The following is a 27,916-nucleotide window of genomic DNA, read 5'->3' as shown; positions in this document are numbered from 1 at the left end:
GTTTTTTTTTGATTTATAAAAAAACCTTTAATTGGATTTTTTTCAAAAAATATATTTTTATCTGTATAGCAAAATTTATTTGTAGTTGATATCTCTTCTGATTTTGAGCTATGGACGACGAGAAAAACGTCGCGAACGTACGAACGTAAAACACAGAAACCAAATCATCTGCACATTCACTTGCCCCTTCCTGCCCACACAATATTTTCATATAGACACAAGCAACTTCTTCTATTCTCCTTACCGGACATTTAACAATCGCCATTCACAAAAAAATAAACAAAAAAAAGATCCAACATTATCACCCGTTTCTACTTTTACGCACCAAAACGCGCATAAAAAAAAGATATACATTTGTTTGCAACGGACCAAACATTGTTTTTGTATTCGTTGGCAAACAAAATGACAAATGAGAAGAGAAAAGTTTCTAAAACGAAAAAAAAATAGCAAGACAAAAAGAGCTTTCTCAGCTTTATTTTTAAAAGCTTTTGTCTGTTAAGGCTTGTCTGTTAAGAGAAAAAAATGTTTCATTTTTTCCTGCTGGGATGAGACATCTGTATAAATTTATTATCTGTGGTATTAGGATGCTTCGAGAGAAAAATTCTTCGGGTGATATTTGGTCCCGTACGCATGGATGGAGAATGGAGGAGAAGATATAACGACGAACTTTACGGGTTGTACAGCGACACTGACCTAGTTAGCAGAATTAAAGTCCAACGGCTTAGATGGCTAGGTCATATAGAGCGGATGGACATCAACGCTCCAGCCCGGAAGGTCTTCGAATCCAATCCTGAGGGACGGCGGCGCAGTAGAGGAAGACCGTGACTCAGGTGGCGAACCCAGGTGGGAGAGGACCTCAACCAACTTGGCGTGCAAACTGGAGACAGCTAGCTAGGGACCGAGCTGGCTGGAGACGCATGTTGGTTGAGACCCAGGTCCGCTCCGGACTGTAGCGCCACATTAAGTAAGTAAGTAAGTAAGAATATTTTTTGTGATCAGATTTCGAGAGCGTTCTCGAAAGACTTCTCACAGGAATTTTTAAATTCTTAAGATAGAGTTAACAGAAGCAGTGACAAAAGTATCAATAAAAACTGTTCGTTACAATATACGTCAATGTCCACAATGTTTAAAAGATGGTATTAGAGTTTAGATCGTTCAATTCGAGTGAAACTACTTTTTTAATTAAATTCCATAAGAGTACAATAAATATAAAACGGTACATAATTCTTGTTTAATGATGTTTAATGGTTGTAGCATTACTTATGGCACGACTATGTATGGAAATGGTGGTTACATTTTAAGGGCCGACGGTGGATTTGAACCACACCTGCATTTCATTTTACATTTCTCAATATCAGAATTGTGGCATGGCAACCATATGTTTCATAAGAAGATGAAACTATTCAGATAAACACCAAAGAGCAAATCAACGTCACCTATTGCCCACCACAAGAACCAATGTCCAAAGGATACGGTGTGGTGGGATTACAAGCCAGCCTACATGACAAATACAACAATGTAAACAAATTTGTTTTCTGGAGGGTGATACGTACGAAGGATTCATAATACCTATCTTCATATAAGGTGTTTTTGATTTTATATCTTTATTTAATCTGAACCATGGAGAGGTACACAATCGAGCAACGCGATAAAGTTGTTCGGGCTTATTATGAAAATGGTCGTTCAAATCAAAAAACATATCGTGCACTTCGTTATATTCTCGGACAATTTAATCGTCCAAATGTGCGTACAATTGGAAAAATCGTGAAAAAATTTGAGAAAACCGGGTCTGTAAAAGATGTGAAAACACCAGTGCATGCTCGTTCAGCTCGCACTGCCGAAAATATTGCTGCTGTTCGCGATAGCTTAGCTGCAGAGCCGTCCATCTCAATCCGTCGTCGTGCCCAGCAGTTACAACTTTCACGCTCGTCGTTGATGAACATTATGCAGAAAGACTTGCAATTACATCCTAACAAGGTGCAAGTGGCTCAAGAAGCTTTGAGGCTGGTTTTTTTTCTAGTTTTGATTATTTATAATATATTTATGTTTCAGGAAAGAATTGCAGATTATAAAGCAAGTATTGCTAGTTCAACGGAAAGTTCTAAAAGGAATAGGAAGAGAGTGAAACATCAAAGTTCTTCAAAAACTGCTTTGAAAGTCACACCCGAAGAAATTCCTTCAGATGCCATACATAAACACTTATGTTATTTCAGGTTCCCAAGGAAGAGTTCATCACAATGAAACTAGAAAAAGACCAATTCGTCATAAGAAATAAGTATAAATACAAATAAACATTTAATTTATTGCACTTGATTTTATTTCAATAAAAGATTGAAGACAATCAAAGTAATTTGAATATTATTCAAAAACTGTTTTAATTTAATTAATTTTGAATTTAGATAGGTTCATGATTTCTCTGAGTAGAGTAGCTTTTAGCATCAAATGTGGAACCAGACTGAAAATTTGACTTTCGATTTGAAAATACCCACAATAAAGTTTACGATGATTTTTTTCAAACCTCTGTATTCTCAAACATCAGCTGAAGTAAGTTTGTAAGCCTTCAATTTTATCATTCATGTTTTACAAAATAATTCAAAACAATCATCACATTCACATTTTAATTGACACATGAATACTAAGAGAAAGAAATTGGATTTTAATTCCGTGAGTTTCATTTACGTGTCCAATTTCTCACTCTTTGCTCTTGGCATTGCAATTTGCAAATGAGACGGTGTAACATTGAATTTAAGCTTGATAAGCAAGAAGTTTGGAAACAATTTACATATTTTCTATTTACGAATTTTATTTCGTTTCGCTTTGTGATTAACATTTTTATTAAATCGTGTGGCTTAAGGTGTAAACAATCTACTCGTATTTTTGTTTGGTTATCAAAATGTTTAAGGATTCTAGTTTTATTTGTTCCTGCATCGTTTTGAATTTAATTTTAAGTTTAAATTTGAGGTAAGTATGTATGTGATGTGAACATAGTACGATATGACTTTCAGTATGTTATAAACGGTGTCGATTTTTATAGCTCATCAGTTGATCTTTCATCGGAAAATCAAAATAGAATAAAAAGCAAACATCAGGAAATGTGGAGCATTATTGCAAGTATTCTGGAAAGAAGAAAAACTCTGGAGGAGATTACAAAAGTACATAATTTAGCAACAAACTTTCCATTTGAAGAGAATTCAACTCAATTTGCTAACTGGGGTCTGTATTATCTGGGAAATAATTTGAATGAATCAGATGAAAAGAAATTGAGCTATGTGCAACAGAATTATGAATTTAATATTGAAATTAGTAAAATGCTACTTAAAGAAATGAAAAAACTTTCCAAACTAGAAAGAGAATCTCAGAATCTAAATTTATTAAAAAAATTCTAAAAGTTTCTTAATAGAAATCAGTTTCGTTATTTTGTTAAAAGAATTATTTAAAATTTTATTTTTAATTAATTTATTTGTTTATTTAATAAATATTAAGATTGGTTATTTTTGAGTGTTTTATTTTTGTTGTTGAATGATTTGAATGCTCCAGAACTCTTAGTTTCCGAGAAAATCGACTTCGAAGTTCTGAAAAAGAAAATGTCTGACAAACTGAAAATTTTATATACTGTTCCCTAGATGCTAAGTTTATTACTTTCAATGCTTTAGGAGGCTTATTTCGAATCTAGAAAATAAGATTCCAAGAGCATTGAAAGTAGCAAATTCGACACCTAGGGAGGGGTAAATTTCCAACGGTATATCTGAAAACTAATTGTCAACCCGTGCGAAACCAGACGGGCCAGCTAAAAAAAATAAATTATGTGGCGCAACAGTCCGTAAAGAACGAGGGCCTAGTCACTTACAACTCTCAACCATTCCTGTGTACGAGTAATTGCACGGATGGAGGGAACCTACAGTTTATATGCCGAATCCGAACGGGTAATTTGAGAAAGCATTTTTTCATGACAAGAATTATTCTTGGAGAATTCGTAAATTCCTCGCATGTATGTTTTGGTTTTTAAGTATTTTTTAAAAACTTTTTCAGAAAAAAGCATCATTTAGCAGGAGACATTATTCGTTAAATATGATTGTTTCTTAAATTCGAAAAACAGTTAATTGGAAGTAAAAATACCTATAATTAATGGATCTTGAAGTAACTAGCGCCACTATATGGATAAACAAATGCTCATGCAAAAATATTTATTATTCTTCAAAAATCCCTGCCTCAGAAAAACCTCTTACCTTATTCATAAATTAAATATTTTGTAACGGATTTCCTTGAAATCCTTCAGGTATACTGATTCTAAACAAAACACAATCAATTCCTAAGAATTCTCTCTGACCACAGAATACAAAAATTTCAAGACAGGTTTATTGTTTCATTCTTTGAAAAAAAAAAAAACAATACAATAAAACACATAGGGATGAACTGAGCATGTTTACGAAGTATGAACAGATAAAAACCCATAAATGTAATCTCTAATCCGAGGTAGGATTACCATCTTATGGTTTGGGATAGGAAATCCCGGGATGGATCTTCAAGTGAAAACGAGATGGTATTCCTCAGGAAGGTAGAATCATTTGGCTCAGTTTTTTTTACAGAAACAAATTTTTAAAGCACAAAAAGGTTTTTGGAGACTCACAAAATCGTGTATTCAATTTTTGAACCGGGTCCCAACCCAAAAATAAATAAATAATACGGCAAGCCTCAACAAAAAGGTTAAATTGCATTGAGATTGTAGTGATACCTCCATAGACTGTTGGAAATCATTTGAAATCACATTTGATCAGTTTTATGTCTAATGTTAAGCACTTTGTGTGTTTAAAATGTTCAAAAAAGTGCTTCATAATGCGCTGAGGGTATAATACGTTTTTTACATATAACATTCAATTTGATTGATTTTAAGACGAGACTGGTATGTTCCAAAAATAAAACAATACTTTTTTAAAGGATTAAGTTAGGTTAGGTTAGGTTAACGTGGCTGCGGATTTATAATCCACACACTTAGGCCAAGAGAAAGGCCCATTGTGATACCACATGAATCTAGAGAATTACTTCTTACTAGTCGAACCATTTTGAGCTTTTTATAAAGCGAAGAAGATATTTAATATCCTTTTTAGCTAGTTCACTGGGATTATCAAAAGAGTAGTCCCCCAGATGAAGTTTGTGTCTGAGTGAAAGAGCAGGGCTAGTGCATAAGAGATGAGAGATTGTTTCCTCTTCTTCTTCGTCCATGCAGCTCCTACAGAAGTCATTTGAGGCTACGCCAAGTCGTATTGCGTGTCTGCCTATAAGACAGTGTCCTGTAAGGACACCTATTAGGGAGCTAATATGAAGTCTGCTTTGAGATAACAAGTCTTTAGAGCGCTTTAGGTCCAGTGAAGGCCATATGAGTTTTGTGGATGCTCATGTTGGTAAGCTGTGCCACCTAGAATTTGCTATCGCAAAAGCTGTTTCTTTTAGCATAAGTTTATATATAGCTATCGGTATACCTATCTTCTCCCTTTCAGGTGAAATAGGTATGACGGTTCCATTTTTAGCGAGTTCATCGGCTCTACAATTACCTGTGATGTATCTGTGGCCCGGCACCCAACAGAGGTGAATGTTAAATTGCTGCGCCATCTCCATAAGAGACGATCGACAATCGAGGGCCGTCAAGGATTTGGTCGAGACACCGTCAAGGGATTTGATAGCAGCTTGACTGTCAGAGAAGATGCGGATATTAGAAGTTGATATCACGTTTTCTCTTAGCCAGGAGAGAACCTCTTTGATCGCTAAAATTTCCGCTTGAAAGACGCTACAATGATTAGGGAGGCGGAATGAGATGCTTAGATTAAGCTTTTCTGAGTACACACCACTACCAACTCCCTCATTTGTCTTAGATCCATCTGTATAAAAATGAATACTTTTGTTATCCAGGAGTTTTTTGTCTTCCCATTCATCTCTGGATGGAATGGATACCTGGAAGTTTTTTCCAAATAGGGGCTTAGGTATAGTGTCGTCTATCATGTACTTTGGTATAGAACCAAAGAGGTTCAAAATGATGGAGTGCCCCACATTGTTGTTGGTCCATTGAGATGAGGTGTCGAGTCTTATCGCTGTACTCGCTGCCACTTGTTTACTGAAGATGTCGAGGGGTGTCAGATGGAGGAGAGTGTCTAACGCTACTGAGGGTGTGGTTCTCAATGCCCCGCTTATGCAGAGACATGCAGTGCGCTGAACTCTGCTGAGTATGTCGCAGTATGTGACTTTCTCCAGTGCAGTCCACCATACTGCAACCCCGTACACAAGTATTGGTCGGATGACCGATGTGTATAGCCAGTAGGTTATGCGAGGTTGAAAACCCCATTTGCTTCCTATAGCTTTCTTGCAAAGGAAAAGAGCTACTGTAGCTTTTTTAACTCTTTCCTGTATATTGGATTTCCAACTTAATTTTTTGTCCAATATCAGACCAAGGTATTTGGCTTCATTTGGTAAAAATTAGTGGTATACCTTTTATTGAAGGAGGTACAATTACTGGGATCTTGTATTTCCGTGTGAAAAGGACGAGGTCTGTTTTTTGAGGATTATTTAATTAATTATATTAGTAGTTGGTTAACCACTATGTTCCACAGGAGAGGGGACAGAACACCACCTTGCGGAGTGCCTCCACTGGCAGACCTTTTTGTGCAAAAATCTCCCAAACTGGAGTTGATGATCCTACTTTTTAGCATTAGATTAATCAACTCACAGATTGAGTATTCGACGTTTAAGGTCGTCATAGCAGAAGTGATAGCGGATGTGTCAACGTTGTTGAAAGCGACCTCAATATCCAAGAAGGCCACCATAGTGTATTCCTTTTTCTCTTGGGAGTATTCGATAGTTCTTACCAGAGTGTGCAAGGCTGTTTCTACCGATTTCCCTTTGCAGTAAGCATGCTGAGACATTGATAGTCTCTTCTCAATGTTGTTACGTATATTATGGATATCGATCAATCGTTCCAGAGTTTTGAGAATGAAAGATGATAGGCTAATAGGTCTTAGGTCCTTTGGGTTGACATGCGAGCATTTGCCCGCCTTGGGAATGAAAACTACCTTTACATCTCTCCAGCGCTGAGGTATATAGACCAGATATATACTACTTTTAAAGATCATCTCAATGATGGGCGAAGTTATATCAATGGTATATTGTAGCTCAGCTGGTATGATTTGATCTGGACCTGGAGATTTGTAAGGTTTGAAACTATTCAGAGCCCATGTCAATTTTTCTTTTGTAACCAGACCTTGAGGAAAAATTAAGTTAATACCCGACCCAGAGCTGTATGTTGTATTAACGGATTGGGAGCTATCTGGGAAGTGGGTGTCTAATAGCATGTTTAGCGTTTCTTCGCAAGAGTTTGTCCATGTACCATCTGAGTTTTTAAGACAACTAGGCATGGTTGGATTTGTGGAGAGAATCTTCCTTATCCTTGATGCCTCCACGGATTCTTCTATTGAGTTACAGAAGGATCTCCATGAGGATCTTTTGGCTATTCTCAATTCTAGTTTATACTTTTTGAGAGATTCTTTATAGGAATCCCAATCTTGGGGATGTGTAGTCTTTTTTGCTCGATTGCAAAGCCTTCTAAAACCTCTCCTGAGTATATCTAGTTTAAGGATTAAGTTGTTCTTAATTCAAATCTCACTTTAAAATTTGTCAAACAAGTGATATTTTTAAAATGCTGAAGGCAACCAAAAACTTGCTTTTTAAGGCAATGTTAAAGTATAGCATATCGCTTGCAATAAATTGTTTGATGATTCTGCAAAGTACAAATCTTTGTCTTCTAGATGCAGTGTTTAAAGAATCTTACTTAGTTTCTGAAAATTCTCATAAGTTATTATTCTTTATTTCACTCTAAATGAAGTTTTAAAATATAGGATTTAGAGTTACTTTTTAGTGCTGATTGCAAATATAAACTTCGATTTTAACTATTTGCTCAAATTTTAAGAACACCTGTTTTCAACATTATTTTCATATTTTCTAAGCTATGTATTTATAAATAGTAGACTTATTTAGACGACGTATTCGTTATGAGAACAAAACTTAATTTCTTACCGAGTTGTCTCTTTCAGTTGAAAACTGTGTTTGAGCACAAGCGTGACTAAGCGTTTCTTCCAAATTTTTGTAAGACCTGTGAAATCTAAAAACTTAAGACGATTTCTCAAAAATGTTATGAAATATTATAAATATGTATTTCAATTGAATGTTGAAAAAAATGAGCATGGATTTGGAAAACTAAACTTCATTATTTTAAATAGCCTCAAAAAGCCTTATATACAGTCGTGGTCACACAATTAAGCCATCAATATATAGCAAAAGATTTAGTTAAAAATGAAGAAACTTAACACAATGATACATTAATTTATTTATGCATAATATACATTTAGTAACTAGTAACTATTTTATTTATTTAACTAGAAGTTCATCAGATGACATTTTATTTTTAAAAAATATCTTTGAAAAACTTATCGATTTTGGAAATGAACATGTAATTAAGCCATCTGCAATGAAGTACGTTTATAAATAACTAACCCTATTGAGGCCAACTTTTTTACCTTCTGTGCAGCTAATATTTAGTTGAATATACTTTCTGTTTTATTACTTCTGAGCATCTTTTTTGCATTGTACCTACAAGCAATGAACACTGGGCAGAGGTTATTTTTGCCCACTCTTCTTTAACAATGTTCCAAAGAAAAGCCTTATTCCTAGGTTTTCTATGCGCAACTGTACATATCTCCTGTCATATTTCCATAACTCCTGATGATGTAAAACATCCCCAAACCATCACGGAGAACCCTATGTTTTATAGTTTTTTTTTGTGTATTTCGTATTTTTTTGTGAATTTGTCGCTCCACACGCCCATATTCCAAAAATTTAGACTTTTATAAAGGTGTTCTTTAGCAAACCTCATTGTTCCAGACATTTTTTTTTTGATAGGATGGGCTTACGCCATTCAATTTTTTTTAAGTCGCCTTCGTATGGTTCTTGCTGATAATTCTACATCATAGTTCTCCTCCATTTGGGCTCTTAATTGAACGGATGTTAAAAATGGATCCACTTTAGAAAGCCTAACTAATGTTCTGTCTTCAGCCGGAGTCGTTTTTCGTGGCTTTTTGCGAGGTAGGATCTCAAAGGTTTGGTGTTTTTTAAAATATTGATCTGCGTTCCTAACTTTACCTCTAGCAAAACCTAGTAATTTGCTTACTTTTATAACATTTTTGTACTTTCTGAAACATTTGACAATAATTTTTCTTTCACATGGAGTAAAGGTTTTATTTTTTTCCATAACTGTTAGCAATTAAATATTTTAATTTTTAATAATAAATTTTCTTAATAATAGAACAGTTTTAATACATTTTGACAAAATATCTACATGGAATAATATAAAAGTACCTGTTTCAAATGTAATGGCTTAATTATGTGACCACCTGTACTGTGACTTAACAACAAATAAAGCGCTTTGTTTAAAAGCAAAACATCTTTGAACTTTAGGTGACATACGGTTTCCATATTGAGATAATGTTAAAAAAAAAAACAGACACAAAGTGATACAGGAAAGCTTTATTGAAGAGAATAGGGTGCATTCTTTTTGTGGCTTAATTGTATGACCACGACTGTATATTTAAATGTATGTTTCTGTCGAATTTCATAAATTAACATCTCAAAAATCTTACGTGATAGAGTGACTCTAAAGTCAGACTAGAATTGAGACTTTCAAAGTCAGGAACAAAACCTTATACGACAGCGTATTTCCGTGAAATTTCACGAACATTTGTTCCTTAATTCTTAACTGCAGAGTACTTTAAAATAAATAAATAATTATTCAAACAATTATTCAATTATGGTCTCGATAGATACAAGACACAAATTCTTAGCTATTTTTCCCTTTCTTGTTGCTTAAAATCTGTAATGTGCTCAGATAAAATACTTAACTCCACTCCACAAAGTATGCCCAAAACTGATGTCTGGGTAATTTGTCTTCCTGATAAAAGAAACAAGAGAACCACTATATTTTGTTATTGAATACAATGAATTGGAGGCGTGCTGTGTCAATACCTCTTTAACCTACCTCAGGATCTCTCTCAATCTTAACAAATCGAACCCTCGCTGGTCACTCCCGTTCTTTTCTCTACCTGCTGAAACTGACTCTTATTCGAAAAACTGTGTGCAAAAAAAAACAACTCGGAATCTTGGCTAACGATGGTACACCTTCACAGTGCATACAGCTCACAGGTTACTTTTTTGTTCCCGAGATTCTAGTTATAGTTGAACCATCGCAAGGCAAAGAACTCTTCGGGTGTTGTGCTTACGCGTGTTTATTTATCTTCTCACGAGTATTTCGATAGAACCTACATATTTGAAATTGGGATAAAAAGTAACGGTCATTTTAGAAATCCGGTTTGTTTTGTGGAGGAATCTATTCAACAATTCGTATAGTGTGTGGCACTTAAGGTAGCCAGAATGACAGAATCCACATTTCATATGAAGACCTTACAAGACTACGAAGTTATTTCGGTAATCGGTAGTGGGGCATTTGGAACATGCTTTAAAGTGCGCGATAAAGACAATGGTGAGATCTATGCCTGGAAAGGCATGGACTACGACGAGCTTAGCGAAACGAAGAAGGAATCTTTAATATCAGAAATAAATGTTTTAAGACAGTTGAAGCACCCAAATATCGTGCAATACCATCACCACATAGTCAACCATGAGACACAATCGATCTTCATAGTCATGGAGTGCTGCGAAGGTGGCGACCTTTCACAACTTATCGAGAAGTGCCGGACGGAAAAGTTGCGTTTTGAAGAGAAGTACATTTGGAGGATTCTCTTTCAAATTTGCAAAGCCCTCCAGGTTTGTCATAATAAAATCAAGGAGGGAACAATCCTGCATAGGGATATTAAGCCAGCCAACATATTTCTTGACAGTGAAGGCAATGCCAAGCTAGGTGATTTTGGTCTGGCTCGAGTGTTGAGAAAAAATGAGAGTTTCGCCCAAACTTTTGTTGGAACACCTTATTATATGAGTCCGGAAATTGTGAAAGGCTCCAAATACGATCGAAAGTCAGACGTTTGGGCTGTGGGTTGTCTTATTTATGAAATGTGCTCGCTACGTCCACCGTTTAAGGGGCGAAAATTTGAGCAGTTATCCAAAAATATTTCAGGAGGAAAATTCAATTGTATCCCGAGCTGTTACTCGGCCGATTTGCAAGAAATCATAGCTTTCATGCTTGAAGTGGAAAACGAAAGTAGACCCAGCATTGACATAATCACTCGACATCCAGTTCTGATAAGAAACATTGTGGATATTCCGAATGAGTTTCCCAAATTAATTGCAATAGAAGAAACCGACAAAGACTCCAAGTGGAAGCTAACGTTTACGCCGAGAATAGATCTCTCCAGCACTGCTCTTACTCACTTTACTGTGGATGAAGAAGCGGACAAACATGTGACGGGAGTCTCGACACCAGTTTTGCGCTCAGAGCTTTTTAATTCGTCGAAACGAAAAATTATTCCTCGCACTCTCAATTGCTCTGACCCTGAGCTCTATGAGAGTATACGACAGATTGAAGATGAAGGTGAGCCGACAATCAAGCCAACCACAACGGGCTTTAGTCCCACTGTTATTACGCAGACCATTTTCGAAAAGACTCTGCAAGACCGTTTGCATGCAATACGTGCCCATGAAAGCTTACTTAAACATCGAGAGGCGAATCTCATAGTGCGTGAGAAAAATCTAAATGAACGGGAAAAGCGCATTCAGGAGATGGAGAGAAACCTGGAAGCAAAGCAGGCTGCTATGGATCTTCTCTCTAAAAATAACCATGGCATTAGTCAGGAAAGAATACCAAAGCCACCACTCCGGACGTTTTCCACACGTAGCATCGGTGCTCCAGTCAAGGATTGCAATGATACCTATTGCAGCATCGAACCTAATGAAACGATTGTAGCTCCAACCGTTGCAAAACTCAATCTAGCCACAATGCCACCACCGAAATCCCTCTCACGAAAAGTCACCTTTAAATCACCAAAGAAGTTTACAAAGTACGACATTGAAAACATCCCACCACAACCACCAGGATCAATGGGCAGCAGCGGACGTGATTCCAAGTCCAGTACACTGCGTTCCAGTATATCGTCCAAAACAAGCGATGATTCTGATGGCGGACATAACCACAAAAGAAAATCAATTCTTTCAATCTTTGGCCTAAGCAAGACTAACAAGGAAAATAAATCAACAACAACGACTCCACAAGAGCCCAGAAAACCCCCCCAAGTAATTGATAAATGCGAGCCAGAAGAATTATCATCAATTTGGACTTCGGAAAATAAAAGAGCTGCCTTCGATATGCTGGCAGCAATGAATGCCGCTGCTGGAAAATTCGGAACAAGTACTAACGATGGAAAAGTTGACCTTCGCAAATGTCGTCAATCAGTGCGTGAACGAGGAGCATCGTTGCGACGAAGCCAACATATTCGAAGGTCAGTCATTGGATTATCTGAGGGTCTAACGATTAGGGTACCTGATCACGGTTCTCGCATTATTGTTTGAAGGTTCTCCTGAATATTTGATCTTCTTGTTTTTGTAGTTGTATAAAAGGCAATAAAAATGTAATTAAGGTTTGTGATACAAGGAAATGTGATGAAGGGATATTCCCAGATTGTAAAAGAAAAATAAAATAAATTATAACTGTAAGTTCATAGCAATATAAGGTGTTGTTTTTTAAAATTAAGAATGTGCACCTATGTGATTTATGTGCATAGCAATTTATTTGAATGTTTTTTTATCTTTCTACCTGAATCTTCAAGGTAAACATGGGCTTTCAACGACGGTAAAGTTACGAAAGGCTTACAAGACTTTCTAAGGTATCATAAATAAATATATAGAACTTGAGGGCTATGTAAGTATTCTATGGAATCTATCATCAATATAACCCTCTTAATACAACAAATATATTCTGTTTCTAAGGTGCGTTGGGCTTGGTCTACACTATCTTTCAGTGTAAGCTTTAACCTACGATAGAGTCTGCCATAAAGAAATTTTCGAGTCGGTTACTCTGCGATCAAATAATAGCTACAAACCTGCAGTGATAGAAAAAACAATATAAACAAAGGAAAATTCCTTCCTTAAAGGTTTTATAAGCTAAACATTTATTTTAAAACAGTGTAGGAATTTGCTGTTGTATCAATTCCTTGTTTGGACTTATGGTAAAATTAATAATAATGACTAAATATTCGTTATATTTTACATAAAATAGTCGTTTTTTATTGTTTAAAAAATCGTCCAAACTCAACAGTCCCTCATTTTGGCTCCAAAATTGAAAAGAAACTTAGAAAACGAACACCGTGGCCAGATTATTTATTTCTAGTACAACTTAAGTAGAAAATACGTTTTTTCAAACGCTTTTAAAATGTAAATTAAGGCACTTTTCAAGTGCAAAAATCTAAACCCAATCTAATGAAGCATAGTTTTTTGGAAGGAATCACAAAATAAACTGATGCCTGATCAGAGCAGGCAAAATATTCCACCTTGAACATTAGAATAGTTTAAGTATATATCTTATGTTAAGAAACACAAAGACAAATTTGTGTGAATATAATTTGATGTTCAGATACTCGCAGGACAGAGGATTTTGGAGGAAGCAATAAGATTTTGGAATATTTTTGTTTTTTGTAGGGACTCTTTTGGAATTAAAAATGGGCAGGTTCAGGCGACATAAGGGACTTGAAAGTAAGGCATGTTTATAGCATCTGATTGGCCAGCTGACAAAAAAATGCCTTCCAATTAAGGCAACTTTATTGTAAAGTTGTCTGGAAAGTTAGTCAAGAAAAATCTCGCTAACTATTAAGTTAAGTCAACTTATGTCAAAATGACAATTGATCATTTTTTTGTCTTTCAATGAAAGCTGAGCTTCACTACTCTTTAATTAATTAACTTCCCATAGGAAGTTATTGTAATGGGTCCGATTTGTCAAATTGAAAATTTTGACATTTCTCGACGTTTCAAGGTCCCTAGAGTCGAAATAAAAGATTTTTAGAAAGATGTCTGTGCGTGCGTGTGTACGTTCGTATGTTCGAGACGTTTTTTTCGTTGTCCATATCTCAAGAACCAGAAGAGATATCGATTTCAAATAAATTTTGTTGTACAGATAATAAGGAATAAAGATGCAAAAAGGGCTCTCAAGAAAATTGCATGGGTGGTTTTTTACCATAGCGGTTTGAAAAAAAGGTGAAAATTTCGGTTAACCCTAAATATCTTACGAACCAAAAACGCAAGAGACTTGAATTAAATTTTATATAATATATTGTAACTTGATACCAAACAGGTATATTTTTTGAAAAAAATCAATATAACGATTTTTTTTATAAATCAATAAAACTGAAAAAAAAAAATTGTCACCTACAAAATTTTACGACTGAAATATGATTTTATCGAGTAAAATTTTGATAAAAATCTAATTGACAGTTTTTTTTACAAAAAATAAAAACCTAAAAAAATGTATAAAAGTTGGTAAAAATTGATTTTCGACTCAAATATCTTTTCAAAACTTTGAGATATTGCCTTTAATTTACTTTTATCTTTCAAAAAATCTTGTTGTGAACATTCAGTTAAAGTTTGAAAAAAAATCGAATTGACAGTTTTTTTACAAAAAATAAAAACCTAAAAAAAATGTATAAAAGTTGGTAAAAATTCATTTTCGACTCAAATATCTCTTCAAAAATTTTAAACATTGGCTTCAAACTAATTTAATCTTATAAGAAATATTGTTTTTAACATTCGGTAAAATTTTGAAAAAAATCGAATAGGCATATTTTTTACAAAAAATAAAAATCTAAAAAAAAATAAAATCTACAAAAAATAGTACGCAAATTTGGTACAAATTGATGCGAGTACATATAGACAAACTTTTAAACAAGACAAATCGACAGACGGGATGGGAAGTTATCAGTGTGGGTCGCATCCCAGCCTCTTTTTTATTTCTTGCACAGTTCCAATTAATGTTTTCTTGTACTATGAACTTAATGTAGAGGTTTGTGAAGTAAAGTTCTGTATTTGAAATGTATGACGCTTGGAAAACTAACTAGTTGCCTTGGTCAAAATGTACGTTCAAATAATGAAGTCGACTGCAAATTAAGTCCCTTATGTTGCCTGAACCTGGCCAATGACTCAGGAGCGACCCTTACTGATAACTTCCCATCTGTTTCCATCCGTGGATTTTTTTTAAATTAACAAAATATTAATAACAAGATTTTGTGTGAGGAAAAAGATTTGAAGTCAATTCTTTCTTTGTTCTTATAAAACCTGAGTCGAAAACTATTGCTTATCAGTTTCTTTGTTGTTTTTGTAGTCTTTCATGCTTTTTTTAAAAAAAAAGTTGACAATTTAATTATTCTAAAAGTTTACTAATCGTTAGCAAACAATATTTTGCATATTGTTAAACTTTATAACCTCGTAAGTCGTTTTTGCAAGTTTTTCAGAAATCAAAAAGAAACCTTTTAAAAAAATTAATGAAATAAAAAAATAGTTGATTTGAGTTACTAAATAAACAATTCATTTTTTTAATAACTTTTTTTTTTTGTAATGTGTCGTTTTTAATTTATGGACACTTACGAGGTACTGCATTCAAATTTTCAATACTTAAGACTTACGAGGTATTGCTACCAATTCTTTTGTTTACTAAATCATCACTTTTTTTATTTTTAAAACGTAACACGACTAGTTTAAACTCCTTCGAATATTTTATTTTATAGTGATAAATAAATTAAATCAAAAACCAACTAATAAATTAAACTCTACACTGAAAAAACAAACGTGCATTAATATAAAAAACGGCGTTTATTAACTGCTTATTTATTGTCACAACAAACTTTTTCTCGTCAGAGTGAATGGTTTATTAAAACAAATTTCAGCGTTTGATAATCGTTTGTTAATACTATTAACGGCCGTTTATTAAATGAAAAAGAAAGCACTTAATCACCGTTTATTAAAATTAGTAACTATATTAATTGCCGCAAACATTTTAGTTATTGAAAATAATTAATCGTTTATTGCCACAATAAACGAAATGTGTGAAAGGGGACTGTTAAAGATTATATCCCAACCTTCATCTAATATCACAACCAATTCTTAAATTTACAAATAGTTTATTATTTTGTATAACCTTATTCACTGACAAATACAAATTTGGGAATTAAAAAATAATAAACCGTTTATTGTTGTAATGAACACCATTATTAATAGACGAATTGGAAAATTTACAAGCAGTTTATTATTTTTTATAACCTTATTCACTGACACAATAAACTTTGGTAGTTGGAAAATATAGAACCATTTATTGTGACTATGAACAACATTATTGAGAAAATTGTTAAATATTATATCCCAACCTCCAAAAATAAAATTGATTCCTTGACTAAAAAAAATTTAAATCATAAAGATAACACTGCACTCAAACTCAACAGAACTAAAATTCACGACGCGACGCGGAAAATCATTATTTATATGAAATTGTATGAGGTACATATATCGCTAAACTTTATATCATTTTATACGAATTCTTGTAAATCGCAGAAACACTGCAGTCAAAATAAGAAAAATGTTCAGTATATTTATAACTCGTTCTACAAGAACAAAAGTCCTAGAGCTTAATTGATGTCTTTTATATTTGTTTTTAATTCTATATAGGTAATAGTTTTGGCTAAGTACTTTTATGTTTTATTTAAGCACACAATTTTTTGATAAAATCGATCTTCAAGTTAATTTTTAATGTGAAATATTTGCATTTAATATTATATGATAAAGAATCATAAGAGATTAATAAAATCATAATATAGAGTTTTTTACTTGTATTTAAAGTCATTAAAATACGGAACAAAAACACAAGCCTTCATTCATAGTTGTTATATTCGATCGTTGGCATCTTTTGGGCTTCCTTACTATTTTGTAAATAATAGTAATGTAAGCTGGGTGTAACTAACATGTCTGTTGTAGATGGCTGTGTTTTTAATTAACAATTGTTATATATAATAAACTATTTATCAAAAATAATAAATCGTTTGTTGAAATTTAACGAAAAATTGTATTTTTTATCTAGATGCAGAGTTCACACTTTTTCCTAAAAATCCTTATAGTCGATATTTAAAATGTAATTGCTGGGTATCGAAATATGTCACACCTACAGAATACACGATTCCCAGAAATGTGAACTCATAGTGTGAGAACAAGAGCAATAATTTTTTGAGACTAATTTTATTTGTGAAATGTCCAACTTTAGTGCATTTCTCTTACTCAATCTTTATAAAAAAAATGTTGAGTCACACATCTCATATCAACTTCTACTTTAACTTCTACCAGCTCACATTAACCAGCCAAACCAAACTCATTTTAAGTTAAAACACATATATAATGGGTCAAAGGAAACTTTCAGCCCATTTCAGCACTCTAAAGAAAATGTAATAAGATATAGTAAGGTTTCGACTCGATTTCAATGACACTATAGGTTAACCATTGTAAATATACAAATCTACGTTCGTATTTAGGGAACGTAAGAAGGATTTGTATCTTTATAATGCTTTATCTTCTATGACTGACACTGAGTAAGCGTGATAGAATAAGGGCTGATTACACAATTCGTTTTTTGGTTGTTTCATCTTTTGGCAAGCACGAACGTTCATGATTACATCGTACGCGAATATGTAAATGTCTATTTTGTGAAGGGATCACACTAGCGATTATTTCATTATACATTTAATTCCGGCCATTGACTTTAATCCACACTACACTTCACAATAGCCAACCTATATTTTAATGTACTCTCATTCATTTCCTATTTTTAACTTCCCATAGGAAGTTATTGTAATGGGCCCGATTTGTCAAATTGAAAATTTTGACATTTCTCGACGTTTCAAGGTCCCTAGAGTCGAAATAAAAGATTTTTAGAAAGATGTATGTGCGTGCGTGTGTACGTTTTAAGCGAATCGACAGGCGGGATGGGAAGTTATCAGTGTGGGTCGCATCCCAGCCTCTTTTAAATAATGCACTCGCATTTCATTCATGGTCATGAGTATCAACCTCATGCACTAAATTATAATGTATAATAATAATATTAACAATAGTAATAATAATATTTGTTTAGGTAAAGTGTTGTTAAAAATAAGGTTAGCCAAAACCAATGTAATTGATAGTCATTTAAATTTTTATTAAAACACTCAAATCTTAAATTTTCTAAGAATAACTATAGATTTTATCTTTTATGTTAGATTGACCAAGTTCTTACATTTTTAAAGTATGCTCGACCGCCATCTTTTTATATCTAGTTTTAATCCTACTAATGTGATGAGCTATTTTTTCAAATAAATGTTGATTTAAGTTTTCCTTTCTCCTATTTTTGCTTTTGTCCGAGTGAAAACGTGGTATAAGTCGGCAATATATTACAAAAGAAATAAATACCATATGCATGTATTTTAACTAACCCAATTACTAATATGGCAATAAACAGTTTATTAATTTTCCTGGCGGTTGTTTACAAATTGAACGAAGCGTCTGATAAAAATAACGGAGTATAAATAAGAAACATCATGTTTATTAAAATCAATTAATCGTTAATTGCGTTTATAAACCCGTTTATATAAATAAACATCTTGTTTATTAATTTAAATAAACCATTCATTAATTATCAAATTCCTAGCTAAAAAATATAAACATTTCTTTGAAATTTGGCAGTATAAACGGAGCTTAACAATACTTTAAATGTAAGAACCTTTTGTGACGAACTGAACGAACAAATGAAGTGCCGCCAAATTTCAACGAGCAACAACGAATACAAATCATTTAGAAAAAGAAGCCACACGAAAAAGTGGTCTAAAGTGCATATAAAAAAAGTGAAGTGATTATTAAAAAAGTAAATGTGCATGAGCTAACTAATCAAGTGAGTTATTTTTTAGTTATTATTATTAGTTATTATTATTAGTTGTTATTATTAGTTATTATTATTATAATTGCGAATCTCCTTACTGCAACGCGCAACACCAACAAAATGGTTTCGCCATCTGTTTATTGCATACCGCTATGAGCTACTCGGCGGCGGCGGAGCGCGTCAGTAAACTACACAAATATTTCTTTTAATTCTTATCTCATTTCTTGAATATTTTTTAACTTTGTACCACAGTAATATATTTATTTATATCCATAAAATGTCACACGTTTGTACGTCCGTACGTCCGTATTTTCATGACGTTTTTCGTAGAAGAAACAGAAGAGAGACTTCAAATAAATTTTAGAAATGCAGATAATACAGCAGAAAGATGCAGAAAGGGTTCTCAAGAAAATTGGGTGAGTGGTGAACATTTTCCAATTCCAATCCAATCAACAATAATTTTTTTTTATTAATCGATGATATGAAAAATGTTTTCTATTTCTCAGATTGTCAAGATGCAGCCTTACTCTGGGCCCTATATGGGTATTTAGTGCCTTTCCAAGAAGTTGTGAGAAAACACAAATAGGGAAAGAAACGTTCACGAGGTTTACTATCTTGATAAATTGCAATTAAATTACTTATTGATAAATGAACTAAACTACAAAAAATAAAAATTATAAAATTAAATTAACTTGATCTTTTTTATTAGTTCGGAATTCTTTATTTTCAGTTTTTTATAATTTTCAGCAAAGATTTCGATAGTGAGATCCAGGATGAAGTGACTCATTGGCGATGTAAACAGGTTTGTTTGGAAGTTGTAAACTTTTTTAAACAACATTAATATGAATGTTTTCTTTTATACGTTTTAGATCAATCTTATGCTGGACTTACACGGCTGAAAAAGTGTCATTATTTTTGCCATTACGTTACTATGTATTGTCAAAAAAACACTCTTTTGACTATAAATGGTAAAAGTATGGCAGAAGTAATAAGCTTTTGCAGTCATGTAAATTCTGCTGAAAAAAAGGATTTATTTTAACAATCCTGTTTGTTAATGTAACAAATGGGTTTAATAAACGCAGTGAACAAATTTATTGAAATCAATAAATTTTGTTTATTGTGGTTATAAACTTATTTGTTAATATTATAAACAGGATTGATAAATAAATTGTTTATATTAATGAACGCGTTTATGAAAATCAATAAACTTTGTTCATTAAAGCTATAAACGAGTTTATTAATATTATAAACGGAAATAATAAACATTTGGTTATATTTATGAATGCATTTATTAAAATTAATAAATTCTGTCCCTTGGGATTATAAACAGGTTTATTATTATTATAAACGGAAATAATAAACGGTTGTTTATATTTATGAACGCATTTATTAAAATTAATAAACTGTGTTCATTAAGGCTATAAACGGGTTTATTAATACTATTAACGGAAATAATAAACGGTTGTTTATGTTTATTAATTGATTTATTAAAATCAATAAACTCAGTTTACTATGGTTATAAACTAAAATTTTAAGTTGTTTGTAAAATTTTCACCCGGAAATGGAGAATAATAAACGATTGTTCACTGACACAATTAACATGTTTATTGGACAAATTCCATCACTATATTCATTGTCTCAACGAACTTTTTAATTATATTTACGTACCTTTTTGGTTCAGTGTAATGGCAAACATAAAAGGAACACATTTCAGAATACTGAAATACAAAAAAGTAGAGAAGAATCCATTTAATAATAAGTTAAAGCATAGTAAGTAAGAAAAATTTAATTAAATTTACGTGTTAAACAAAAAATAAAAAGGTACTAATTAAATTAAAATGCAATTTTCAATAGTTTAAGTGTCTTGATATTTCATTGAGTCATAAAAAGGCCAATAGTCTCTCGGTATTATAGCTTTAATTTCCTGCAGATGGTCTAATTTTTTTTTTAATTTTTAAAGGTGATGAGTGGAGTTGTTCGAAGTTTGTTTCTAAAAATTAACATTTTTGGGCCTTGCTGGTAAGTCTTTGTACTCATCATCGAAATCCAATTTGTACGAAATCGTACCTCTATGTTATCGATAACTTTTGACATTTGTTACACAGGGATCATTCGTTATTTTCCCTGGTCTTATCGAAATATATTATATATATATAGTTTTAGAAAAATCAAAATTTGGAGCTTTAGTTTTATATAATGGTTTGTTGACTTTTGCCTCCTTTGTCAACCTAACGTAATCATTGGGGATGTAGATTTCTTTATTTTGTATCTAAGTTTCAATTGTGCTATGCACACTATCGCATTCCATTTCAGTATGCCCTTTTGAATGAATAATCTCAACGTCATATTTTTGAGATATGAACAAAAGTGCATTGCCCATGATGCTGTTACGGTTCTTAGCCGTGCAACCAACAGAATAAATGATAATAGGAATCTTGCTCCCCAACTTCAAAAAATTTGTTTCTAAATAATTCAAAGAAAAGATTCGAATGTTGATGCCTGGCCATCTGAAACGGTTTCACCAAACCAGTTACATGTAGCAATTTTTTCAGCTAAATTATAAACTATAAAGTTATGACAGCACAACTTGGTTTGGTAATATAATGCACTCGCATTTATGAGCGGATACACTTTAAAAGCCTGTACATCTATTGCTAGAATACTCGTATGGTACAAATTATTTTGTGCATCCGTTTTATCCTTAGCTTTTTCTGCTCTATAACGGTATTTTTCTTTGATATATGATAAAAAAAACTTTAATGCCAATATATGATTTTATTCACGACACTTTTAGTCGAAAACCTGTTTTTATCAATCTAAGCATCATTTTTTGAAAGTTTTTCTTATAGAAAAATACGTATTGGATTGTTTTAAGAACATTTTTTTACATTATCAAGAAAATTATGCATAGAATGAGATAATTTTGAAGTCAAAACCTTCATCTATTCTACAAATATTTGAATCGAATATCAGTTTTTTCCAGTGAGTATTATTTTTTGTAGATTCTAACATTGGTCGCATTCACAAAGCTAGTGGCTCCGTAGTATTCTGGGGATTCTGTTTGGCTTAATCTAACTACAAAATTATCCCTGCCACGACGTGGTGTAAAAATTTCGGCAACAAAGTTAGTGCACACGTTTTACAACCAGCTGCTCGGTAAGGACACAAGAATTCAAAATCAAATAAAATAAATCTTTCGGTATTTAAATACAAAGTGTGTTGTCCAGATGTCAGAAACATTATATTTCGTTGAATTACAAACTATTAAAGCCCAACTATTACCCTGATGGTTATCGAATCGAATTCAAATGGAAACGAAATGACATTTGGGTTTTATTTGTCTTCGTACTTTCCAATAAATTAAAAATTTTATAACAGTTCTCTAAACACAAAGACGAGTGCCAAATTAAATTTAGCTTAGAACCAAAATTACTTGATTTAAATGGAGTATTTTTGCTTAGAACAAACCAGAGGCAAAAAACTTATCGCACACATACAAGCAAAACCTCACACACCAATAACTCGATTCCCCAATGCAGGTTTACAAACAAATTTTCGATTTGATTCACCTCTTTCAGTGGGACTGGATCGAGCAATCCTATTTCGATCCGATCCAGGTCTATACGGCCTTAAATCCTGATTCAATTCGGATTCAATTGTTCTTGTAAACGCGGTATATAATAGACTTAACCGAAAGTACGCTAATGTCAAAACCGATCGAAAAGTTGTCAGAAGTTCTTGTCAAAACAAAAAGTAACCATAATTGATTCAAGTAACTTTAGGAAATGCATTTCAAATTTGACATTTGCTTAAGCTTGAGCCATTTAAATGGCTCTTGCGTAGTTGCGCGAAAGTTAGCGAAATTTAACGAAACTGAGAAGAACGTCTATTATGGTTAGTGACATATAAGGCTGCGTATTGGTTCGTTCCCTTAAGCTGTCTTAAGGCCCAACTATAATAATAATAAACATAAGCTTCTGTCAAAAACCCAACGATAATTCACTTAAGTTAGCGAAATTACTGCATAGCCATAATGCAATTTTGCTCACGTATCTAAATGTCAGATTTTACTAATGCGGCGAGCGACTGGGATCGCTCTTGCTTAGGTGTGCTTAAGTTAACGAAACTGAGAAAAATTGAACGAAACGGAGCTAGACTCCATTATGTTTACTCGTATTGAGATCCTTTGTATTCGCACGTTTACTTATGCGCGCATATGCTAGCTTATGCCTATTATAGTTGGGCCTTTAAGCTCGGTTAAGTCTATTATAGTTGAACCTTTAAGTAGTATTCAAATGAGCGCGACCAACGAAAGACGAAAGAATTACAAAATGTGAGTTTATATACGTTTCAAAATCGACGAATATTCGTCCATTCGTTGGTCGTGCTCATGTGAAAAGTGCTTTAATTTTGTTGACATATAGTCACGTCACATTTTATATTATCCACAAAAAGTCGATAAACCGAAATTGGTTGATATTTGGAATCACCCAAATTTTTGTTTAAGTTGCCACAAACTCATTTGTTTAAAGTTGTACGTAAGTTCGTACACGTGCACAAACAAACATTTATCTAATGGAGTTTTCCATGGGTACAATAAATAATTGTATGTTTGATCCGAATCTGTCAAAACACAAATTTCCCGTTCTGCATTCTATGGTCTTTGCACTAATAAAGTTTACAGCTGTCAGCTGTCAGCTTTTTCCTTTTTATTTTGGTCGGAAACAGTTTGCTATCAAACAAATAAATTTAACAAACTATGGAAACAAATTGATAGATTCAGCTTGTTCATCTTTTTCTTTTAAAAATGAATCAAACGCTGAGGATTTTTGGGATTTGATGAGGATTCTATTTAAAAAGGAAACAAAAATCGGATAACAACCTTTTTAAAGTCTGGCTTTAAAAAGGTTGTTATTAACAATTATGCAAACAGTACTACCGCACTCGTTAACACGTACACGAAGCTAAACTAACACAATGACAAAAAAATCGTGTTCCATGCGCCATGAAAAAATCAATTTTTGACGGAAATCTGAGTTTACCCATGGAAAACTCTAAAGGACCAGCTGGTGAAGCTGTCACGACTTGAACTCGTACATATAGCGTAAGGTAGACATTAAAATTGTGTTTTTATTTTTTATAAAAACTCTTACACAAATGTTTGCTTTTCGTTTCAGAGAATTGACTTGTTAAAATTAATAAGAAAAACGGTGTTTCAGAAATTGCCCTTCAAAAGGATTTAGAATACAAGAGTTAGTAGGCTTCAATTTTATCTTAATCAAAATTAAACACATTTCATATATTTATTCTTAGGTACTATTTTCTTTAATATTTTGAATTAGCTGCAATATTCCCATTTGAAATTTCAAAACTTGACTTTCGTTAAAATTTCTCAACGATGGTAAGACTCCTTTAATAAATGAAATATGTCGATCTTCCTGTTCTTGTTGCTGTTGTTCTAGCCTAGAGTTCAATAAATGCGATAATTCCGATTCACCCTGATTGGAAACGGATGTGCTTTGTGAGTAAGATGAAAAAGATGGCATTTCATGGTAAATGTCTTGCTTGTCACGACTGCGAGAGTCAGATTTGGACGTCGTCGATGTGTCATATTTGAATTCTTCTTTTGAGAAATGGATTTCTTCGAAATCATCCGTGTTAATTGATTCGGATTTTATTTGAACTTCGGAATGCCAAGATGATTCGTCATTTTCGATGATAGTTAAAGTTTCTGTTTTTAATGGAGATTTAGAAGGCTTATTTCTAGGTCTAATTTTCATTCCTTGTTTCAGAAACATTAATTCTTTATTGTAAACATATTTCCTGTGATTACTTTTACTCTTGGCAGCTTTTACCAAGTTTTTTCTCCAACTGTCTTTAACATTTCGCCATTTCCTTATTATAATTTCACCTGCAACGGAATTGATAAATATGTGTATGTAAATAAGTTATTATACGATTATGAAATTAATTATATTATGCAATGATAACAACATTATACGACTTTTAATTTTTTTTGTTTTTGAAGTTATTGTTCTTATTTTTCCCACTCCATGTAGAACCCTCTAAAAAATGATTTAAGCTTATAAAATCGTTCTTCAAAAATGTATTTAAGAAGAATCGTAAGATGTCAAATCAAGGAAAACGAGACGGAAAACGAATCCTAAAGCTACAGCACTCCCAACTGACGTCTTACGCTCTTCAAGTAGTTTGGCTGAATAAGTAACAGTCGAACATTTGCTTCGAGTGCGAACAACTTTTATTGCTCGTATTATTCTCAAAAAAGAGTTAATTATCCTACTAATGCTCTATGCACCCATGGCATTATGGTTCAAATGTCATGCGAGAGGTTTTGGGTTCGATTACTGGCTGTGCACCTAAAGTTTTATTCACGGGTACTGCCTCTTGCGAGGAATTGACAAATTCTCCAAGAGTAATTCTTGTCAAATTAGCCGTTCGGATTCGGCAAATAATCTGCAGTTTCCCTCCATCCCTTCAATTACAGGAATGGTTGAGAGTTGTAAATCACTAGGCCCTGGTTCTCTACGGACTTTTGCTCCACCTAATTTATTTATTTATTAATGCTCTACGGTTGCACCGTTATTAAAGGCACTTTTAATGCCGAGGAAGACAACCATTGTGTGTTATTTATTATGGAGATAATAGTATATGATAATTTACTAGAGTGTGTAACGCCGGCCACCGCTTCCAGCGATTTACTCTTACAGTAGGCATGTTTTGACTTCGATGAGTATTAAACAACTTTTCCAATGTCTTAAGAAGGAATGATGATAGGCTTATAGGTTTTAAGTCGTTACGGTTCACTTGCGAGCATTTGCATTCGTTGGGTGTGAAGATAACATTTACTTTTCTCCCGACTGAAGGAATATGGAGCAGATTAAGAAAGCTATTTCAATCTCGAGTTGGGTAGGCAATCCTGGATATGTGGAACGAATTGGATGCCTTAATTGAGATAGTTGGAAAAAAAATTTATACAAACTTTCATGGATACCCACGTACACCATAAGTTCTTGGATACAAGTACCTTTGAGATAGATAGATATTTTTATGGTTTGAAGCTGTTGAGAACCCATCGTAGCTTGTCCCTTTTAGGTATGATACGGTATAATTGGATTGTATTTGTTTGGAACTAGTTATGGCTTGAAAGCTACCAGGAAAGTGGGTAACCAGAAGCTAGTTGAGCGATTTTTTTGCTACAATTTGTCCGGAAGCAATCTGCATTTATCAGGCAAGTGGGAATCGCTGGAACTGTTGAAAGGAAGTTTCTAAGCCTAGAGACTTCCGATATTTCTTCTATTCTAACACAGTGAGAATGCCAGGACGATCGTTTAGATTTTCTTAGTTCCTACTATTACCTTCTGAGGGGTTATTTGTCTATTTGTTCATAGCTGAGGTGAGGTATTTGATTTAACTGTTAAGTTCACCAACGTAGGACTAAACAGTTCTTTCTCCATGGTGAGCCACATGACAATACATATTCACCTACATTACATTAAAACAAATAATTTTGGACGACATTAACGGACTACAATGTTGATTTTACAACCTGCCTTTATAATAAATATTATTTCGCGACTATGAACTTATGTAATTCAATTTATTTTTAATAAAGACGAAACGTTCACCTGCCTATAAGCAAAATGTATCACACTGAGTTGAGATACCAAAACATCCTTACGATAGTAATCCTCAAAAATAACGAAAATGTCGTGACAGTATTGTAATGCAAATAAAAACTTTATTTTAGGAAAGCCGCGTACTACAAATTGCAAAAATAAACCTTAATTAAATAAAACACCCTGTTCACATTTTTTTAAAATACATATGTACATGCAAAATAAATGTACTTACGGTAATTATTTCTCTCAGCTTCACTAAAATTTACATAATCTTTGTTGTAATCCGAACAAATTTCATTCCAAGCAGCAAGGGTTGCATTTTTATGTTTAAATAATTCTAAACGGTGATCCCATAGAACAGGTTTCTTTTCGACTAATGGAATTATTTCTTGAATGTTCACTTCTTTATTTTCGTCTCTCATTATAAAATTATTTTAATATTCGTATACAAATAAACAAAAATCTACTTCTTCGTTGAAAGTTGTGTAATGACTGAGGGAAAATAGGCACAGAAAAAATATAATAACGTACAAACCTAATGCATTTTCTTGCGGCTGCCGTGTAGCAACCGTCTACTGCCACTACAGTATACCTACGGTTGGTTGCAGCAATACAGCATATATCGCAGCCGGACCGGACGGCGCGATAAGCTTAGTGGCGTACGTGACGAAATGCATGTTTTCACTTCATACGATTTTATTCGTGCGGCAGAGTTCGATCAGCCACTTGAAGACACGATTACTTGTGATTAACTATTTACTTAATTACTAAATTAAAAAAAAAACTACTAATTAATTAACTTATTTACTAAATTTTAAAATTACTCAACCTGTGAACAAGCATATATCATGTAACTAGCCTAACTAGGTTCACACTACACGGTTTTGACCGTACGACAAAAAACCGGACGGCATAAACCGGATCATTGGCTAGTTACACATTATAGGGTTTTAACCGTACAGTAAAACACGATATATGCAGGGTTCCTGGGCTTAGTATACTTTTTCACAGGTTTAGTATCTACACGGCCCACAGTGGAACGAAAACATGAAAAGTTGTCATCGAGCTGTAACTTTTGAAATAATGGATGTATTTTAAAACGGTTTTCAAATTAATATTATGGAGGAAACACAATTAATATTAATTGCTCTTTATTCATTTTACAAGTTTGTTGTACATTTTACTCTTTTTTTTTTGAAATATGTAACGAAATAAAATATATTTTTCAACAATTCAAAAAACAATTCATATAAAAAAAATAATAATAAAAAGTAAGTATGACATCTTCATTCTGCATTGCTTTCATTGGAAATTGATTCTTCGCTTGATGATTCTTGCGGTAATTTAATTAATTTCA

At 33.2% G+C, this 27,916-nt stretch overlaps 4 protein-coding genes across 4 annotated transcripts in view; 2 read left to right on the top strand and 2 right to left on the bottom strand.

Annotated features, from left to right (window-relative positions):
* LOC129948258 (ATP-binding cassette sub-family F member 2) overlaps positions 1 to 27,916 on the bottom strand; it is a 380,395-nt gene that overhangs the window by 39,303 nt on the left and 313,176 nt on the right. The window lies entirely within an intron of this gene.
* Positions 1,559 to 2,290, top strand: LOC129948269 (uncharacterized). The gene is made up of 2 exons (XM_056059202.1): positions 1,559 to 1,977; positions 2,053 to 2,290. The coding sequence occupies exons 1-2, from the start codon at positions 1,621 to 1,623 to the stop codon at positions 2,239 to 2,241; spliced, it is 546 nt and encodes a 181-aa protein (XP_055915177.1). The 5' UTR covers positions 1,559 to 1,620; the 3' UTR covers positions 2,242 to 2,290.
* Positions 10,234 to 12,713, top strand: LOC129948257 (uncharacterized). Its single transcript, XM_056059187.1, has one exon. It carries the CDS (start codon positions 10,465 to 10,467, stop codon positions 12,553 to 12,555), a length of 2,091 nt encoding a protein of 696 aa, XP_055915162.1. The 5' UTR covers positions 10,234 to 10,464; the 3' UTR covers positions 12,556 to 12,713.
* On the bottom strand, positions 24,222 to 27,099 carry LOC129948267 (uncharacterized). Its single transcript, XM_056059200.1, has 2 exons — positions 26,792 to 27,099; positions 24,222 to 24,830 (listed from the first exon to the last, which is right to left on the bottom strand). The coding sequence occupies exons 1-2, from the start codon at positions 26,979 to 26,981 to the stop codon at positions 24,229 to 24,231; spliced, it is 792 nt and encodes a 263-aa protein (XP_055915175.1). The 5' UTR covers positions 26,982 to 27,099; the 3' UTR covers positions 24,222 to 24,228.

Source organism: Eupeodes corollae, chromosome 2 (assembly GCF_945859685.1).
Source record: "Eupeodes corollae chromosome 2, idEupCoro1.1, whole genome shotgun sequence".
Classification (NCBI taxonomy): domain Eukaryota; kingdom Metazoa; phylum Arthropoda; class Insecta; order Diptera; family Syrphidae; genus Eupeodes; species Eupeodes corollae.
This window is presented reverse-complemented; position numbering and strand designations above follow the sequence as displayed.

Excerpts from the sequence above, each read along its gene's own strand:
- LOC129948269 (XM_056059202.1), top strand. The coding sequence starts at position 1,621 with ATGGAGAGGTACACAATCGAGCAACGCGATAAAGTTGTTCGGGCTTAT. Across the intron at positions 1,978-2,052 it reads TGCAATTACATCCTAACAAG|GAAAGAATTGCAGATTATAA; the intron begins GTGCAAGTGGCT and ends TTTATGTTTCAG.
- LOC129948257 (XM_056059187.1), top strand. The coding sequence starts at position 10,465 with ATGACAGAATCCACATTTCATATGAAGACCTTACAAGACTACGAAGTT.
- LOC129948267 (XM_056059200.1), bottom strand. The coding sequence starts at position 26,981 with ATGAGAGACGAAAATAAAGAAGTGAACATTCAAGAAATAATTCCATTA. Across the intron at positions 24,831-26,791 it reads AGCTGAGAGAAATAATTACC|GTGAAATTATAATAAGGAAA; the intron begins GTAAGTACATTT and ends ATTCCGTTGCAG.